At 43.6% G+C, this 19,023-nt stretch overlaps 1 protein-coding gene across 4 annotated transcripts; it reads left to right on the forward strand.

Annotated features, from left to right (window-relative positions):
* Positions 1-259: 259 nt before the first annotated feature.
* MKI67 (marker of proliferation Ki-67) lies at positions 260-17,668 on the forward strand. Of its 4 annotated transcripts, none has more exons than XM_030951067.1 (16): positions 260-597; positions 1,698-1,811; positions 2,582-2,663; positions 2,745-2,860; positions 3,213-3,282; positions 3,822-3,900; positions 4,599-6,029; positions 6,385-6,623; positions 7,159-7,552; positions 9,313-9,428; positions 9,841-10,012; positions 10,100-10,234; positions 10,606-12,113; positions 12,922-12,994; positions 13,279-16,275; positions 17,030-17,668. In XM_030951067.1, the coding sequence occupies exons 2-16, from the start codon at positions 1,720-1,722 to the stop codon at positions 17,161-17,163; spliced, it is 7,638 nt and encodes a 2,545-aa protein (XP_030806927.1). In that variant the 5' UTR covers positions 260-597; positions 1,698-1,719; the 3' UTR covers positions 17,164-17,668. The 4 variants fall into 4 exon arrangements, with proteins under 4 accessions (XP_030806927.1, XP_030806928.1, XP_030806929.1 ...); XM_030951068.1 differs by having other exon boundaries at positions 13,282-16,275; XM_030951069.1 differs by having other exon boundaries at positions 3,837-3,900.
* Positions 17,669-19,023: the final 1,355 nt, after the last annotated feature.

Consider the following 19,023-nt stretch of genomic DNA (forward strand, 5'->3'; position numbering starts at 1 on the left):
ATTCTTGACCTCACAGATCCTCAGGTCCGCGCCCGTCCCGCCGTGAGGGACCGGGGCCGCTCCCGCCGCGGTTCCCGGCAGCGCCGGAGGCGCGAGCGGCTCCGCGGGGCGGGGCCTCCGTTTGAACTCAAACAGCCCTCGCCGCTCCCCATTGGCTGCGCGGCGCGTCGCGCGCCGCCCCCTCCGCCAATTAGAGGCCACCGCGCTCCTTTTCGAATGCACAACGGTCCGCGCGGTGCGTTCGTTTCTGCTTCCGCCGATCCGGCGTGGGGTCAAAGCTAAAAGAGTCCCTCTGCCCGGTACCGCTTGTCGCGGCTGGGCCAGCTCGGTGCTGTTCCGCCGCCATGGCTGCTGCCGGCAGGCGCGGGCTGTGGCAGCGGCTCCCGGTCCGTCCGTCTGCGCGGTTCCCGGGGGCTCTGTTTTGGTGTCTGGCGGAGGGATACAGCGGGGCGGAAGGGGGGACGCAGTGAGAGGACTCGGGGGCCGGCGCGCGCGCGCGCGGGAAGGGCTCAGTCGGCGCCGCGCCGGGCCGGGAGCGCGCGTCGGACACCGCTACACGGGGCCCCTCAGCGACCGCCAGCGCTCCGGCTGACCCAGGTACGGGTGGGCCAGCGGGGAGGGGAGTAGGGCCGGGGGGACGCGGCTTTGGGGTGCCGGGTGCCGCGAGGAGGACTTGGGCTCCTTGACACCCCGGTTCGGTGGCCACTTACCCCACCATGATGGCTCTAGCCCTCTGCCATGGTGGCTGTTGCCCTCTTCTCCCCCGGTGTTTGCCTGTCCTGCGACCGCCTGAAGCCAGGGCTTATCAATTTCTGCTTCTGCAGCTCCCGTGGCTCGTTTGGCCTGTGGGAGCTGGTGGCTGCCGTGGGCAGGGCGCTCCCGGTGCAGAGCCCGAGTGTTTGCGTGCCCTAAAGCCTGAGGCACCGCCGGCTTCCCCTCCAAGCTGTGTCTTGTTATCAACAAGTGTTTTAGCGCATGAAACCCACCCAAAAATTAAATGAGAGCCTCTCTTAACTGCATTTAATTGCCTTGTTTTACCTTGCTGCTTTCAAATAGAGTGTTAACAAAGATGCTTCTTTGAGGCTCGCTTGTGGTGATAGTACTTATACATTAAATAATGAATTATATGAAAATATACGAAAGGGCGTTTTCTTGCGCTGTGGGTTTGGGGTTTTTGTGCCGGTTCAGTGCTGTTCCTCCTTCTGTCGTGGTCTGGGCACGATCGCGACAGAGCTCGGGGGCTGCCCCAGTTCCGGCCCCTTCCCAGCTGCTCCTGGAGCTGCTGCCGCTCTCCCCTCCTTTTCCAGGAGGATATAACTATAATCACCTGGTCTCTGTTCTAAACTCAAATCTGAGAATTTCCATTTGGGTAACAGATTGAAAGATTTAGATTTAGGTGAAGAGGAGTGAGTTATTAAGTTGCTTATGGGACGAAATCTGTGTTGCTCCTGAAGCTTTCCAAGGTTCTGATGGGTAGCAAAAATCACCTGAATACCAACATTAGTCTGACAATTTATATAAACATATTCCGAATTTTTAGACAGAAACACGTATAAACAGCACTGAGATGCTTCTGCTGTCCATTGGAAAATATCTCATCTCTGGTACAAAATAAAGCATAGAAATTTGCATCAATTTACTCTCATAAACATGTAAATCATAATTAGGATCAGTAATCTGGGTGGTTTTTTTTATAGGTAAGGTTCCTTACGTTCAAAGATGCCACGCTATGGAACAATCGTTGTCATTAAAAGGAATGGGACTGATGGAATTGTTTTTCCTCTCACCTCAACTTCTTGTTTATTTGGAAGGTGAGAATTTGCGTGCATACATTGAAATAATGAGTGTTTCCCTGCAGATCGTGTATTTTAATGCTTATTTACAAAAATATTGTGTATTTAGGAATGGTGTACAGAGGAGGGAAGGTGATACTGGACTAGGGTTAATGTAAGAGTAGAAAGTTGAACTTTATTTTATTACTGCTTTTTGCCCTTTCCTTGCCAGAACTGCTCTGATTGATTGATTGATTGACTGATTTTGTATTTCTGGCCACAGTAAATCAGGGGAAGGGATTAAAGGGGATAAGTGATAAGACCAACAGCAAGTCAAAAGCATTAGAGATTAGTTTAAGGAGAGGACAGAAAGGAAAAGTCTACACATTTATAAGCATGTTTTAATCACTAATAACTTTTAAGAAGGTAGAAATTTTTCTGTAAGTGAGACCAAGGCCCAGTTACCTGCTGGCAGTCTCAGGTTAGAAATGTAAGCCTGAGAATGACTTTAATGGCTCATTTTGTCTAAAAATATTCCACAAGTTTCAGGAAGCTCTGGGGTAAGTTAATCCCATAGCACCAGCTGTAGTTGTGTCTCAGCTTGTTGTGATCTGCTTTTTTCAGTTTGGGTGTTTCCCTGTTTTTCTGATCTCAGCTCTCTGATGCTGGAGGAGTGTGAGCTGCTATTTTGTACCAGTTCAAAAAGACTTTGATAGTTAATTTTCTTTAAATTAGAGACAACTAAAATGTTGGGAAATGCCCTAATTCTGCCAATGTTTTGTGTGGAACTGAACCTGTGCTTCCCCCAGGAAATCAGAATGTGACATCCGCATGCGGCTGCCCTGGGTGTCCAACGAGCACTGCAGAATTGAGATCAACGAGAACAAGGAGGTGAGCAGCTGCTGTTGTACTGAAACATGCATTGCCCTGCTGCATCCCTGCAGGTCACTCATGGTTTTATTTGGTTTTTAGGCAGTCCTGACCAATTTGAGCTCAGTGAACCCCACGCAGCTGAACGGGGCTTGCTTTGAGCAGCCTGTGCCCCTGAAGCACGGAGATGTGTTAACCATTATCGATCGTTCTTTCAGGTGGGTGCCAGCCTCTTCAATGATTTGATTCTAGAGTGGAAATGATGAAATTTAGTTCATATTTCTCTATAATAATCTTACAGGACTTCATCAGAAGGCAGGATTGTCAAAGTTATCTTTTTATCGCTTATACTGCATGAACCTAAATCAGTAAAGATAGAATTGTTTAGAGACATCATTCTTATTTTGTTTTAGGGGGAAATTTAAAGTGGTTTTAGGTTCCTAAAGCCTTTCAAATGGAGATGTATGCACTGTTGGGAGGGGGCAACTATTCCTAGGTCATTCCTCTTAATAATCAGAATTGAGTCATCAACTATTTGACAAAACATGGTATTTTAAAATATTTTTTCAGGTTTGAATATCCTCTGCAATCAACACCGAAAAGGAAGCGTTCCAGGTCTCCAAAAGATGAAACTCTGCAGGTAACTTTGTGGCTGTAGGTTTTTTCTTTACAAATCAATTGGTAGTAGTGACATAATTTTATATTTCCTTGCCCTATTTTCTTATTAAAAGTAAATTTTCAGCCCTAAACTGTCCTTCTGTCTTAAAATACAAATCAACTCTTTCTGATAAATTCTTTGAAAAATCTAGTAAATTTTAGTCAAAAATTTGTCACTGTTTGATAATAGATAATTAATAATTCATGATGTTACTAAGACAGAGCTATAAATCTTCCACTGGCTTTGGTAAGAAGGGGAGGTTCAAGTGTTTTTATTCTTATTTTACAGCTGCTTTAACAGCTCATATTTAAGTGGTGAAACAAGATAAACGTCTCCCCTCTAGGGCCTCAGATGTATTGGCCAATGTTAAATATTGAAAAGTTCAAGGATTCAATTTGAATACTTTAAAGCTTGTTTAGGGACAGTGCATATTCTCTTATAAATAGGTTTTTTCAATGTAGAACTGAAAGCTGGAGTATAAAATATTTGTTGCTCTGCTGTAATGTTGTACAAATTTACAGGTTCTTCATGTTCAGCAGGTGGCAGAAGTGGAATTATTACACAAACAACCTCCAGGACCTAAAAGTCTTGATGCTTCAGGTTGGTACCTGTTTTATGAGGACTTTGTTTGCTTTTACCCCCTTAACTGCATTTATTGTTGGTATTAGAATGAAAGTTAAAAGAGGGGGGAAAAGGCATTTTAAGACTTTTCAATCTGAGTGCACCTTGCTGTGTCAGTGATTATCTCATCATGTTTAAATGTTGTGAATTCACCTTAGACATTAAGATTTAACTTGAACTGTTCTGCTGACCTACAGCTACACTTTTTTTTTAGCAAATATGGCATTATCTCATGCATTCTTTCCTAGTGAAAAATTGAAAAAGTATAATTTTGAAGGTACATGGTATATATTGAAATGTTTACAGGAACTGTTTCCTGTATAAGCAGAAAAATCCAGAGCTGCTAATTCTGGGTAATTATAACCCATGGACTGCTTAAATGCCAGGACTTCACCTTCCCATCCTTCTTGTTTTAAATAATCCTGATTTTCAGAGAAGACATTTTATTATCATTTCTGATGGATTTTTGTCCCAATGCAAAAAGCCCCAGCTGCTTCCAGGTGTCCCATTTCAGTAGATCCTGGTTGACCAGGAAGATCTTTGCTGACCTGGATCTTCCCCCTTGGGAGGGAAAATAAGGAATTTTTAGTCTGTATTTGTGGAACTTTTATTTGTAGTTCTGCAGTTTTAAAGTAACTCTATGTCTGTATTTTTGTTTTGCTTTGCTTTCTTTGTAGATAATGCTGAGTGTGAAGAAAAAAATGCCAATGAAAAGAAACAAACTCCAGAGAAAAATCTTCCTGATGCTTTCCCTGTCAAACTCCAAACACCCAAATCTTCACAGAGAATACATCATGTTCTTAAAAAGCAAAATGAAATGTCTCCCTTTAGTAAACTCTATCAAAGTGTGAAAAATGAGCTGAAAGTGGAAAAACCTCTGCACAGGAGAAGTTCCTCGCAGCAAGCTGCAGAAGGAGACCCTGGGAGTGTTCTGCCAGAACCAAGTGCTCCCATTTCATCCCAGAGTTGTGTTTTTGATCTGGGCAGCCTGGCTAAAAGAAAGGAATCGGGCAGGATGGAAAATACTGAAAAATGTATAATTGTGAGAAGAGAAGAGGCAAACAGCCCAGGGGTTAAGCAGCTGCCAGCTGGGGGGAGAACTCCCAGGAGGAGCTTTACCAGGAGTCCTCGAGCTCCCATTTCAGAGGAGGTGTCAGGAGATAGCAGTCAGAGTCCATTGCAGGATCCCAAGGGATTAAGGACACCAGGCAGATCCAGAGGTGCTGCAGTTACACCCATACCCAGCAAGGAGAACCACAGGAGCTCCCTGGTGTTGCTGGAGCAGTGCTCCATAGAAAGGTTTGAGTGTCCAGTTCAAAGGACAGAGTGCAGTGCTGCTGCAGGAGGTCCGTGTGTGCTGAGCACACCAACGCCCAGGAGGAAGAGTCCTCGCTCTCTTCTCGTGTCACCCAGAGAAAGCTCTGGAATGAACCCTGGGAATCCTGGCACTCCAAGGACCCCGCGGCGTCGGTCACTGACACTGAAGTCACTTCCAGAGATCCCAGCTGGAGCTCCAAGGGAAGATCCGGTGTGCAGAATTGAGAGCACACAACTGCCTTTGCCAGAAGAGAAAAGCTTAAAGCAAAGACGAAACAGCAAACAACAAACTCCAGGAGAACCTGCCCAAGAGGTGCTGAAAGAAATCTGGGATCAGGAAAACCTGGATAACTCGAAGGTGGGACATTGTGAAACCCCTGCCTCTCTCTCTGATTCCAAGAGTCCCAGAAGAAGCAGCAGGGAAAGTAAAGAATTCTTGGACAAAAGTGCCCATTCAGAGGCATTGGCTGCAGAAGGGATATTGGCATCTCCTGCTGGTCAGACACCAGGAAGGAAAAGGGGGAGGCAAAGGAGCTCTGGAGTTCTGGCTGAAACAGCCCTGGAGACAAACACTGCTCAGGAACAGAACAATTCAGGCAGAAAAGCCAGTGGAGCTCCAGCAGAGCTGGCCATGGACAGGTGTCACCAAAACCAGGATTTGGAAGATACCAGTGCTGCAAGACCTCGGAGACCATCAGGCAGGAGATCTCCTGGAAGTGCTGCTGAGCTGGGAGACACTGAGCCTGGCTCAGAAACCAAAACTTTGGGCCTTTTGCATGGAGAAGACTCAGGTAAATACATTGGATTCCCTGCCTTGTTTTTTGTGTGAGAGAAATTCTGTAGCACTTTCCTAAGAATTCTCCTACTTGGGTAAAATGTGGAACCAATTACTGACACTAATTGTAAAATACTTATCGTGGACCAATTACTGATACTGATTGTAAATTACAACCAATTACTGATACCAGTTGTAAAATACATATCATACTTAACAATACACAATATGTATAAAATATCCTGGATTTATTCTATTTTCCTTTAAGGTAAGTTTCTCTGGGTTTTGTTTCCAGCTTTGAAATGCACAAGGAAAGGTTCAAGTGCTGCCTTGGATTCTTGGATATCTAATTGTTCAATTGTTCTTTTCAGGCAAGACAAAAAGAATCTCTCAGAAGAGGAAAAGTGGTGAAACCCTCCCTCAGACTTTGGGCAAAAGGAAGAGAGTGTCCTTTGGTGGTCATCTGAGCCCAGAACTCTTTGATAAAAGTTTGCCTCCCAACTCTCCCCTGAAAAGAGGAGCCCTCCCTGCCAGGAGGAGCTTACCCCATGGAAACTCTCCTCGGGCTGTGCTCAAAAAGGCTCAGGACTTGAAGCACTTGATAGATCAGGTAAATATTCAGAGTAATCAAGTTGCTGAGTCCATTACTGTGACCAGAATTTAGAAATTCTATTATATATGTATTTATTAACTCAAAATTAGTAGTAATCCTTGTGTGATGCATGCTGGTGTCACTCATGAGTGTTTGGAGATGCTCAAAGAATCATCAGCTAAACAGGTTTATTATAAAGTGAAAGTACAGCCAAGTTCATTGGCAAGGTCACTCTGCTACTTACTGGATGGGTAAAATACACAAGGAAAAATCAGGCTACATGTTTAAAATCAATTAATCTGAAGCTAAAATGGACATTAAAATATTTAATTGGCTGGGGATGGATGAAGGGTAAGGATTGGAAAGGGTGAGGATCAAAAGTAAGGTAAACCCTCCTGCCAAACTTAACCCAGACTTCATGAACAGTTTAGGAATCATTTATTTTTCCTGAAAAAGTAAAATCCAAGTCTCAGGCAGGGTTTGCCTGGACTGATCACTTCATTAAAAAGAAGAAAAATCCTCCATTTACTGATTTTTTTTTTTTTTTCCCTAGGAAGAGAAAAAGTCACCCAAAAATTGCCCAGCCCAGCAGCCCCCAGGTGCCTCATCCCCTGTCTCAACACCCAGAATCCCTGCAGGCTCTCCAGCCCCCTTCAGGAGAGGGCGTTTCTCCATCTCCCAGCCCCCCACTCCATTCCCAATTGCAGAGGAGAAGGATGCTGGCACAGAAGATGTGGATCCAGAGGGGAAGAGTGATGCCCAAGGGAAAACCCCAAAATCTCCTGCTGCTGCCCAAGATGCCAAAGCCTCGGTGGCAGGGACACCTGCCCGGTCAGCCAGAGGTGCCCAGCTGCGCTTGAAGGGCTCTGCCACGAGGAGCAGAGGTGGGGCTGTGGCTGTTCTCAGTGCCAAGAGGAGAAGTGGTGCCTCCAGTGCCAATTTACTAGGTTGGTTTCAGTAGTTAATTTTTAATACTCACTTTCATGCTTTAAAATACAGGAACCACGCTGGAGAAGGCTTGTTTTGTTGTGCAGAGGCCACCAGGTAATTGGTGAATCTTCTGAAATCTGCTGGCCTTATGGAACTGTTGCATTTTCTCATTCATAAAGCAAATTTATTAAACGTCTATAAAGTCATTTAAAGACAAAAATTAATGTTCAGAACTTTTTAAATGGTAAAATTAACATTCTCTTTGCAAGGCTACAGTCATGATCTTTAAAATCTGTCAAGTTCAAGCAGTGTTAAAACTAAACCATGTTTATCACATCACTTTTGTTTTGAAAAACTTAACCTTTTATAGCAATGCAGCTTCACTTTGGTTATTTTGTGCCTTATTTTTATACAAGGCTCACATAGTTTGTCCAGGAACTGGGCTGTATTTAACTACTCAAAGTGGTACTTAAGTGATAGAAATAAAAAATAGGATCACAACTGGGTGTTACTTTCAAATCCTCAAAATTCCCAGTGTTGAGCACTGATTTGAAATAGTTTTGACAGCATTGGAAACTGTAATGGGGGAGTTCTGGTTCTTCAAGTTTTGACTTTTGAATAAACTTTGAAGTAGGGTGTATTTGTCACCTGTTTTCATCAGTTAAATCAGTTTGACAAAGTCCAATTCCCCATTCACCCAGGAATTTTTATTACTTTATTGTTCTGTCCATTTTAATGGCAGCAGAGCTCTTGACAAATACCAGCGGCACTCCATTTCTCACCACCTCTGTAATGTGCTTTTAAATATCACTGCATCAATTCCTTCTCTAATGTGAAAAGAACATCACAGCTCTTAAAAATTTCAGATCCCAAGTAAAACTGTTTCCAGAGCTTTTTCAGGTAATTTCCTGGATGCTTGGCATTTTCCTCTGTATCCTGCACACCCTGGCAATGTCAACTTTTCAAAGTTCTTTTTATTTACAGACTGACATAGCAATTCTGACAAGAGAATAACAGCATCCTTTTCTTGAGTGGAAAAGGAACAGCATTCCCCTTTTCATCTCTGTTTTAAAAAGTCATTTCTTTTATATGCTCCTTTGTTCTGATAGCTTTTCTTTTCCTGAAGTAAACAAGGCAGGTGTCCTACAACTTCCAGCTTCATTTATTCCACAGTTGTAATTCCCTGCTCCCACTGCTGTGTACAGAATGATGCTGTGATGAGGGTAACCTTGCTTTGGGAATTTTGGGAGTGTGTCACAAGGAGAAAGTGATACAAGAAAAATTATGGGAAGTCTGTGTAGATCTAAATTCAGGATAAATAACTGAAATTTCTCAGGAAGATGGTGAAAGAAACTTCACTTAGAAACAATTTCTCTTCTGTTGTTAAATCTCACCAGAGTAAAGCTCATCTATAATGAAGGAGGCTGAAAAGCTCATGGCAAGTTTCTGTTGGGAAAAATGAGTTCCTTCCAAAAAGAAGAGAGGAAGGAACTGGGTCAGTGTTCAGCTGTAGGATCTGGGCTGTGTTTGACCCTGCGTAAAGCTCATTGTTTTGATATGGAAAACCTCACTGGGTACTGGGAGTCTTCTTAAACTTCAGCTGAAATTGGATTTTCAATCTGAGAATATTTCAGAGAACACTTCAGCTGTTATCAGATAATAACAACCACTTTCCTCTGCCAGACTGCAGAAAATGTGTTGGAATCATAAAGAAATAATTGTGAACTTCCATTTACACAGCTGAGAGTTAAATTGGTTCTTTCTCCTTTTCTTCTAGTTGCAAAATCTTGGGCAGAAGTGGTAAAATTGGGGGTTGCAAGACCACAGCCAAAGACTGCTAAAAAAACTGTCCGTAAAGGAAGAGCCCTGAAGAGATTAAACCACCCACCAAAGGTATCCTTTTCTTTTTTGTGTTGCTTTGTTTTATTTTCTTACATAACCACCAAGCAGCTTGGATGGATTTTGATCGAGAAGCTGAGCTCTTGGTAGGATGTAAAATGAGAGTTGATGTCTCCCACAGCATGTGGGAAATGGAGGTTTGTACAGGAATAATCAGAGAATTATTAGGGTTGGAAAAGACCTCAAAGATCTTGGAATCCATCCTCTGATCATGAAAATCAGGACCTGCCTTTCCTAAGCTCAGGCTGGCTGGACCTTCCAATCCTCACTGGCACCGGACATCCTCCAGCCTTCTGGAACCTCCCAGTTAACCATGACTGATGATAAATTATGGGAGGAGCTTGGCCACCTCTTCCACCATGAATCTTTGCTTAATAACTGGGGTTTTTTCCTTTTCCCTCTGCAGACTCCAGAGAAGAAAATAAAAGGTCACTTCAGCACCGGTCATGCAGAGTCACCTGCTACCATAGTTGTAGGTAGAGCTTATTCCACCACAGTCAGGTCAGCTGGACATGTCCCTAAAGTGGTAAAAAATCCCAAGCTGAAGCTAAACATGGACATGGATGAAAGTTTCACAGGTGAGATTTCAGAGTTTGTACTTCATCTGCCTGCTGTGCAGTTCTGTTGTCAAAACCTCTGCTAATTTCCCTAAATGTCATTTCTAGGGGTGCCTGAAATGTTCCAAACCCCCAAAAATCAGGGAGGAAGAACACTTCCTTTGGCTGCTGCTCAGAATGCTGATGTTACACCACCGTGGGCTGCAGGGGACATTTCTGACTTGCACACTCCTGAGGAATCTGGTAGGTTTGGTATTTAAAAAAAAAAGATTTAGGTATATTATAGGTTAGGAGCAGTCTCAGCCTAGGCAGACTTAACTGAGGTGAAGCATCCAGCAACCCATGAAAGGAACCATTGAGATTTAGCAGGTATTAAAAGAAAATGTAGTTCCAGTTAGTTTCTGAGTAGGATATTTTATTATTCATTCTATTTGGTATGGAACTTCAAGCTGCTGATGAGACATTCAGACACTGAATGCCCAATGTATGTGTTTGGATTTTGATTTCTAGAAGGGTATATTTGAATTTTATTTTTTTTTATGCAGCAATTAAAATGCTTGGATTCTCTTCTTAATTTATTTTCCAAATGACATAAAGTCTACTGCTTATTTCAGGAGAGATGCTGGTGTCACCGTTAAATAATTCAGATGCTTCAGGGCAGAAGCAAGAGAGTCCAGGCATATTCCACCTTCTGAGAGAGGAGTCATCTCCATCTGTGTTTGATGAAATAGCCACAAAAACTCCTGAAAAAAGAAAAGCTGTGCACAAAGATACTGTGAATAGTTTGGCAGTAACTCCAGCAAAACCAGCATCTCTGGTGAGGTCAGGAAGTAAAAGGAGGACTCCAAAGCAGAAAGTTGAGCCAGTTGAGGTCATGTCAAGCAAAAGGAAGATTTTAAGGACCCCTGAGCAAAGGTCAGAACCAGGAGAGGTTTTGTCAGGTATCAAGAGACTCATGAAGACCCCAAAGCAGAAATTGGAGCCTACAGAAGTTTTGTCAGGCATCAAACAGCTCTTGAAGACTCCAGATCAGAAATTGGAGCCTACAGAGGTTTTGTCAGGCACCAAGCACCTCTTGAAAACCCCAGATCAGAAGTTGGAACCTGTAGAGGTTTTGTCAGGCACCAAGCACCTCTTGAAAACCCCAAATCAGATGTTGGAGCCTGTAGAGGTTCTGTCAGGCATCAAACAGCTCTTGAAGACTCCAAAACAGAAACTGGAGCCTGTAGAGGTTATGTCAGGCATCAAACAGCTCTTGAAGACCCCAGATCAGAAATTGGAACCTGTAGAGGTTTTGTCAGGCACCAAGCACCTCTTGAAAACCCCAAAGCAGACGTTGGAGGCTGTAGAAGTTTTGTCAGGCATCAAACAGCTCTTGAAGACCCCAAAGCAGAAGTTGGAGCCTACAGAGGTTCTTTCAGGCATCAAACAGCTCTTGAAGACCCCAAAGCAGAAGTTGGAGCCTACAGAGGTTCTTTCAGGCATCAAACAGCTCTTGAAGACCCCAAAGCAGAAGTTGGAGCCTACAGAGGTTCTTTCAGGCATCAAACAGCTCTTGAAGACCCCAAAGCAGAAACTGCAGCCTGTAGAGGCTTTGTCAGGCATCAAGCATCTCATGAGGACCCCAAAGCAGAAATTGGAGGCTGTAGAGGTTCTGTCAGACATCAAGCACCTCTTGAAAACCCCAAAGCAGAAGTTGGAGCCTGTGGAGGCTTTGTCAGGCATCAAACAGCTCATGAGGACCCCTCAGCAAGAGCTGGAAGCAGTCACAGATGAAATTGCCTCGAAAAGATTGCTGGAGACTCCAGTAGAGAGCAGGGAAGCAGGAAAAGCTGTGCCAGGTGTGACTTCAGCCAGGAAAAGCCCCAAGCTGAAATCCCAGCCCGTGGAAGACATGGTTGGCATCAGCCGCATTTTCCAGACACCAAAGGAAAAGGTGCAGCCTGTGGAAAACATGTTTGGAATTAAGAGATTGATGAAGTCTCCTAAAGAGAAATATCAACCAGTTGAGGATTTTGTGGGGCTGCAAAGGCTCATGGCAGAACCCAGGCAGAAATCTTCTGATTCTGAAGTGGACTACACTGGAGTGACTGAAATGTTTGGTACCCCAGAGGAAATGAAGGTAAAATACTTCAACTTTTGGAAGGGATGTTTTTAGATTTTGAAACCTGTGGTTGAAATGAACTTAGACTTCCTAGTATGACACTTTCTATCTTGCAACATTTTTTAGGGACAGCTGCATTTGTGTGTGTTAAAATGGATTTATTTGAAAGGACCTGTCACAAACGAGTGTTTTCAGGTTGTTTAAGGATCATTAAAAACAGGCTTAATATAAAAATAATAAGGTTAATATTAAAGTGACATTCCCAGCATCTCATTCACCATTCCACTCTGACCATTGCAGGTAGGAGAAGTGAAGTTCTCCAATCAGTAGGTCAGAGTTGGTGGTGTCTGTGCCCAGCCTGGTTTGTTCTGATGCTGCTTATTATGGAGAAGAATCTTAATCTTCAGTGGAGATGTGCTGGCATCACTGCCAGTATCATTTCCTGAAAAAATTACTTTGATTCCCACATTCCATAGGTAAAATGCTGAGTTATCCCTGAGTTTAACACTTAGAACTACAATAAAACACTACAGAACACTCAGTTTCTCTTCAATATCCCAAATTCCCTTTGAGCACTCATTAGGCACTTCTCAACCTCTCCACAATGTTGTCTTTCACTTTCGATGGCAAGAATTGAATTTGCTATGTTTGTGGGTTTATATCAGATAAATGGGTGCATTTATAAGACTAATTAATTTAATTTGTAAAGAAAAGGGTTTCACAAACATTTTTATAAACATTGCTGTACATTCATCTGGTATTGGTTGGCTCCTTAAGTTCTTGTCCTGTCAGACATGCATTTATTGGTTATTTTTTATTCCTTTAGGTCAGATCAGTAAATGTTATGGATTCCCAGGGAGAAATTGCACCTCCTGGTTCTAATTCCAGTCATAAGCATGGTAAGCACAAATATTTTGCTTAGAGGAATAATGAATATATAAAATCCTAAGTGTTACCATGAAGTTCAAATGTTGTTCAAACCTCTCTCAGTGAGCCCAGCTATTTCCTGAGCTAAGATCATTTTTCCCTTTGACTTATCCAAATAAATTAAACAACTGCAGTCAGAAGCCTGGCCTTTAATCTAGGAATTGGTTAAATATTTCTTTATTTATTGTATGATTTTTTTGAGCAAGACGCTTCTGTGAGTGTCTCATTTTTGTTTGTGCTCTTTACCCTGCTCTAGAAGAAAAAGGAAGAGTTTCCCAAGGTGAAGATTCCCAACAGAAGGACTCAACTGGTGAAGAGCAGCCTGCCCAGAGACCCAGAAGGGGCAGGAGGGCTGTGCCTGCTGCTGCAGCAAAGCCAAGTGAAAATGGTGTGAGTTTAAAGGAGTTGCAGAGTCCTGATACCCAAGAGGAGATGGGGGTGATCACACCTGAAAACAAGGGAAGAGGAAGGAGGACAAAGCGTTGCATACAAGAGGTGGTTCCAAAGTGCCCTGATCAGGAAGGGCTTGACGTTGTTTCATCTGTGGAACCACCTGGAGCTGCTCAGAGACCAGGGAGAGGTAAAAGGAAAGAGCTGAAGGAGTTAAAACATCCAAATGAAAACCTGGAGTCTTGTGTTGAAGATTCCTCAGTGCTGCAAAAAGCACCTGCAGATACCAAAGAGAGTTTACAGGAGTGTGGCACCAATGAAACTGAAGGTGATCCAGGCATAAAGACAGGAGCTGGAAACATTCAGAGTGAAATGTGTCAGCTGCAAACAGGTTTAAATAATCCTGATAGCAAAGCTGCTGACAGTGGGATGGAGGACAGTGGAGAAGTACTCCTGTCACCGAGGAGGAAGCGCAGAGGAGTGGAGAGCACAGAACCAGTGATTCCACCAAGAAGAGGGAGACGAGCAAGGAATGAGCAAGGTAAAGCAGCTTCTCCAGGAGACCTTCATGGAACAACCAGAAAGCTTCGTAAAGACCCATCCCCAAAGGTTTCACAAAGACAGGAACAGGCTTGTGACAAAGCTCCTGAGGCTGTCACTGCACAAGAATCTGAAAATGGCACTAAACTTGAACTAAAGGCAACAGAGAGGAGAGTTAAGTCTCTTAGAAGTACTAGAAACAGAAAGCACTCAGCTGAAATAAAAGCAGACACTTGTGGGGTCACACTTGAAAATACACAAAACATTCAGAAAACTGAGGAAACATCAGCTGAAACTGATGCTGAAACACGATCCCACGTGAAAAATAAGATGAAAGGATCTCGGGGATATGAAACAGAAAATGCTCAGGAAAATACAACAGAGGCAGCTCGAAGATTAAAGGCAGAGTCACCTTCTGCAGAGACAAACAAAATGCCAGTCAGTGCTCAGAACACGGAAGCAAGCAGGGCTAGAAACAGGAGAGGCAAAAAAGACTCTTTGGAGCAAAAAGCTGAGGAATTTACTGAAAATGTGAACAGCCTAAAACCGATTGCTCCCAAATTTAAGTCAGAAGTGGATGAATCTTCTCTGCAGGATTCTGTGGGCTCTGTTTGTGTCAGTGCAGCCCAGGGCAGGGAGGAGCAGCCCAGCCCAGGTGCCCCATCAGTCCCTGCTGCAGACAGTGCCAGTCCTGCTCAGGGCACTCCGAGGAGGACCAGAAATGAACGGGGAATACTTAAAGCAAAGCAAACTGAAATCCTGCAGGGCAATCCAGCACAAAAAAATGCAGTGGTGTCTAGAAGAGGAAGAGGTAAAAAAGTTAATTTTCAGCTTGAAGAAAGCAGTTCCAAAGCAATTGAAGGAAAAAGTTTACCTGAGGGTGATGAAGGGATGACTGACAAAGATAATCAACGCGAGAATTCTGAAAATCCTCCTTCCCAGGGAAGGAGGAGCAGGAGAAAGCAACCTGATTCCATCCCACAAAAAGCTAGTCCTGCCTTTATGGAGAAACAAACATTAAGTGCAGATCACAGGAAAGCTGAGGCCGTTGTACAAGAACCAGGATCAGCTTTGGAAGCTGCTCCCTCTTCAGCAGAGGACAATCCACCGAGGCGCGGCAGGAGACGCGAGGTGGCTGCAGCCTCACAGAGCAGATCTCCTTCTGTCAGAACGAGACGTGGGCTGCTCCTGCAAGGTGATGCTAAACAGATGGCACAGAGAGAAGAGGAAAATCCAGCTCTGGGTAATAAAACTTCACAGGCAAAAGTGAATGCACCAGCAAGGGACAGAAGGAAAAAGATGGATCCGGCAGCAGAGGCAAGAAGTTCAACTCCTCTCCAGGGAAAATGTGACTTGTCAGAGATTAAAGATGAGGCTACTCAGGAAGAACAAAGTGTGCCTTTGGAAGCAGTGTCCTGTGCCAAGGAGAAGGCACCAGGAAGGGGCAGAAGGAAAGAAGCTGCTCTGGCATCACACACAACCAATTCCATCTCTCTTCGAGGGAAGCGCAGGTCGCCTGCAGGTGATGGAGAAGAAGCTCCCAAAGAGGAGCAGAATATTCCCTTAGAAACTTGTGATCCATCTGGAAAAGAAAATCAACTGAGAAGAGGCAGGAGGAAGGAAATTGCCCCCTTGGTAGAAACCAAAAATTCTATTCAGGGAAACCAGGTCCTGTCGAAACAAAGTGGGAGGAAAAATAACAGTAGGGCAGCTAAACAGAATTTGGACAATTCTTCCCAAGAAAATATGGAGCTTGTAAAAGGAAGCTTGAGGCAAGAAACTACTTCACTGGCTCTTAGTCCCACCTCACTTCAGGGTTTGCCAGAAGATGGTAAAGACAGAATTCCTGAGGAAAAAAGTAAACTTTTGGATGTAGCTCCACCTGCAAAAGAGAATCCATCAAGAGTGGGCAGGAAGAAAACAACTTCTTCCACTTCCGAAGAAACAATTTCCACTTCTCTCAGGGGAAAACCCAACCTGCCCAGAGGCAGAGGTCAGAAGAGAGTTCTTCAAGAAAGTGAAGATGCATCTCCAGAAAATAATCCATGCCAAGGAAGAACAAGGCAGTTGAGAAACAATAGGAGGAAGGTGGAGGTGTCATTAGAGGCGGCTACTTCTACTTCTCCCCATAGAAGCAGTGACTTGCCAGGGAGTGGCAGCACTCTGGGAGCTCAGGGTTTGAGTGGAGCATCCACTGCTTCTGAAGAGAGTCAGTCAGGAAAAGGCCAGGAGGGTGCCCCTGCTCCACAGGCAGCCCCCCCCTCTCGCAGGAGGAAGTGCCAGCTGCCAGCAGAGGATGTGCCACCCAAAAAGCTAAAATCAGGTGAGGCAAGGCTTGGCTTTCTCTTCCCTAAGGTTGGCTGAGTTTGTGCAGATACACCAGTTGTGTGCAGAGCTCTGGGGCTGCTGATGGAAAAGATCCCAGATCCCAGCTCCCTCAGCTGCTCCTGGGGCTCTCCCCAGCTCCGTTCCCTTCCCTGCTCACTCTCCAGCCCCTCCATGTCCCTCCTGAGCTGAGGGACCCAGACTGGGCACAGCTCTGGAGCTGCCTCCCCAGTGCCCAGGGCAGGGGACAGTCACTGCCCTGCTCCTGCTGCCACCTGAAATATTCCCTGGAGTTTTCAGCCTGACTTAACAACTCCCAATTAGCAAACATTATCAAATGAGTGCCTTGAAGTAGAAATGGCAGCAACTCTTTTAGTGCTACACAGCAAGGAATTGCCTGCCATAAAACTTGCTCTGTTTTCATTTTTGCAGGACTTTGGTGTTGGTTCTGTTTTAGTTTCACATATCAGTGGAAGGAGTTTTAGCTAAAATGGCAGCTAATTGGTTTTGGTGCTCTCATTAATGTTAACCTACTTTCAGAAATAGCTGTGAACCCTCAGGGATCCAACTTAAAGGATATTGCACGTGCAGAAGTGTGGGATTGGTATCTGGTTTGTTGAATTCAGAGATGTAATCTTTGGAATGTTGTCACTGGGGACATTTCCTTTCAAAACAATGTAGGTGAAGATGGAATTTTGTGGGAAATGTTTGATTGATGATACAAATTGACATTTTTTTCCATGTGCAAATAGGGAATGATGAAAATGGGTCTCTCCAAAGAGGAAGAAGAAACAAAACTAAACTTGGAGAAGAGGATGCAAGGGCAGCTCAGACCACTGGAGGGATGGAGAGGAGGACAAGATCCAGCACAAGAACAAGGAAATAGCCTTAGGAGTCCCAGAACCAGTTTTTAAATCAATTCAGTAATTCCAATTACAGGAATTTTTTTAATGTGAATTGCTTTACACTCTGATTTTAAGCTAAGATTTTTGATAATTACATGATTGCTTTGCAAAATATATTTCTTAATGTGTCTACAGATAGGGAGTAGATATTTCTTTAGTAGCTTTGCCAATATGTGGTGGTTCCTAAACCATGGGGTGCTTGTGCAAAGCTGCAAACATAAATTCCATTTTGTTTACCAGTGCTTCTCCCCTTTTTCCTGTCGATCAGTGCAGCAATCAGGAAGCCATATTACTGCCAGCTAAAGCTATTTTCTGCTGAAATTTTCCTATGCTTAAGTTTTTTTTTTGTTGGAGTTTTGTAAATATTCTTAAAAAAAATAGTTGTATTAGCAGAAGTATTATGCTAAATTTTTAATAAGTTTTTTAAAAAAAATTAAATTTGTATTGAAAAGTGCAGGTTCTGAAGTCATTAAACTTGTAAACAGTTTGGTGCTCATGTGTTTTTTTGGTTTTAAGAATGCTTAAGAATAATTGCTGCTGTCTTACAAGTTCATTTCTAAGGTTCATCCTCTGTGGTTGATGTGGTTTGGAGACTTTTTCTGTTTTGCAGAATTTTTAGGACTTCTTACAGATAATTTGTCTTCAAGACTGGGGGCTTCTTAAATGCAGAAACAGAAAATTCTGCCTGGGCATCCAACTTGTGTGCAGTTTTTAGACCTGACTTAAAATCCTTTGTAGATGTGGTGTGTGAGGAGTTTGGGATGGTTCTGCAGCAGAGCAGTTGGAGTTGGAATTGTTCAGGCTGGAAAAGACCCCTATGACTCCAAACCTCAGATCTGATATAATATCATTTTTTTTTTAATTTAGGTTGGATTTTTTGCTTGTTTGTTTTTTATCATGTGGAATGTGCTGTACCCATATCCACAGAGGGTTTTTATTGAATTATATTGTACTTTTTTTTTTTTTAATTACTTAATTCTAGTGTGAAAATTCCAGTCTGTGCATACATCCAGGGTTGCTCCATCCCAGGTGCAGAATCTGCTGCTTTCCCTTGAACTTCACATGGTTAAATACAAGAATTGGAATATACTGTGGTGGGGGTGGGTCTTTTGGTTTGGTTTGGGCTTTTTCTCATTTTTTTTAACTCTGTTTCTCAATCATGACATTACTAAAACTTTAACCCTGAAATCTCAGGGGAAAGCAAAATTTTACCATCTCCCTTAAAATCAAAACTGTCTCCTTTGTATAAGCAATGCCAATGCCATGGTTGGGAAATCCAGGGATCCACAGGAATATTTTTCTGGTTCTAAGAAGTTGTTCGGGTTTTTTTCTCCAGTCACTCAGATCTGTCCCTTTTGGGTTTGGTCCTAGTTCAAATCTAACAAAGCTCAGCTCAGATTAAATGCCTCAGTTCTTCTCCACAGCTGGCGTTTCTCCCCAAGATGGAATTTGTGGATAAACTAAACTTGAGAACATCTGAAGTAAATTCTCCTTCTCTAGTACTCAAAAATCAGGAATTGTCTCCTCTCATTGCCACTTTCCAGGTGCCTCACTGGAGTGTGAGCAGGAATCCTGGGCAGAGTCTGCTCTAAGGTGGGCAGAGTCTCTCACTGGGGAATTTATCCCACTGCTTTTGTAGGAATTTGAGAGATCTCCCTGAGGAATTTATCCCACTGCTTTTGTAGGAATGGGAGGGATCTTCCTGAGGAATTTATCCCACTGCTTTTGTAGGAATTTGAGAGATCTCCCTGAGGAATTTATCCCACTGCTGTTGTAGGAATGGGAGGGATCTTCCTGAGGAATTTATCCCACTGCTTTTGCAGGAATGGGAGGGATCTTCC

This window comes from Camarhynchus parvulus, chromosome 6, assembly GCF_901933205.1.
Source record: "Camarhynchus parvulus chromosome 6, STF_HiC, whole genome shotgun sequence".
NCBI lineage: Eukaryota > Metazoa > Chordata > Aves > Passeriformes > Thraupidae > Camarhynchus > Camarhynchus parvulus.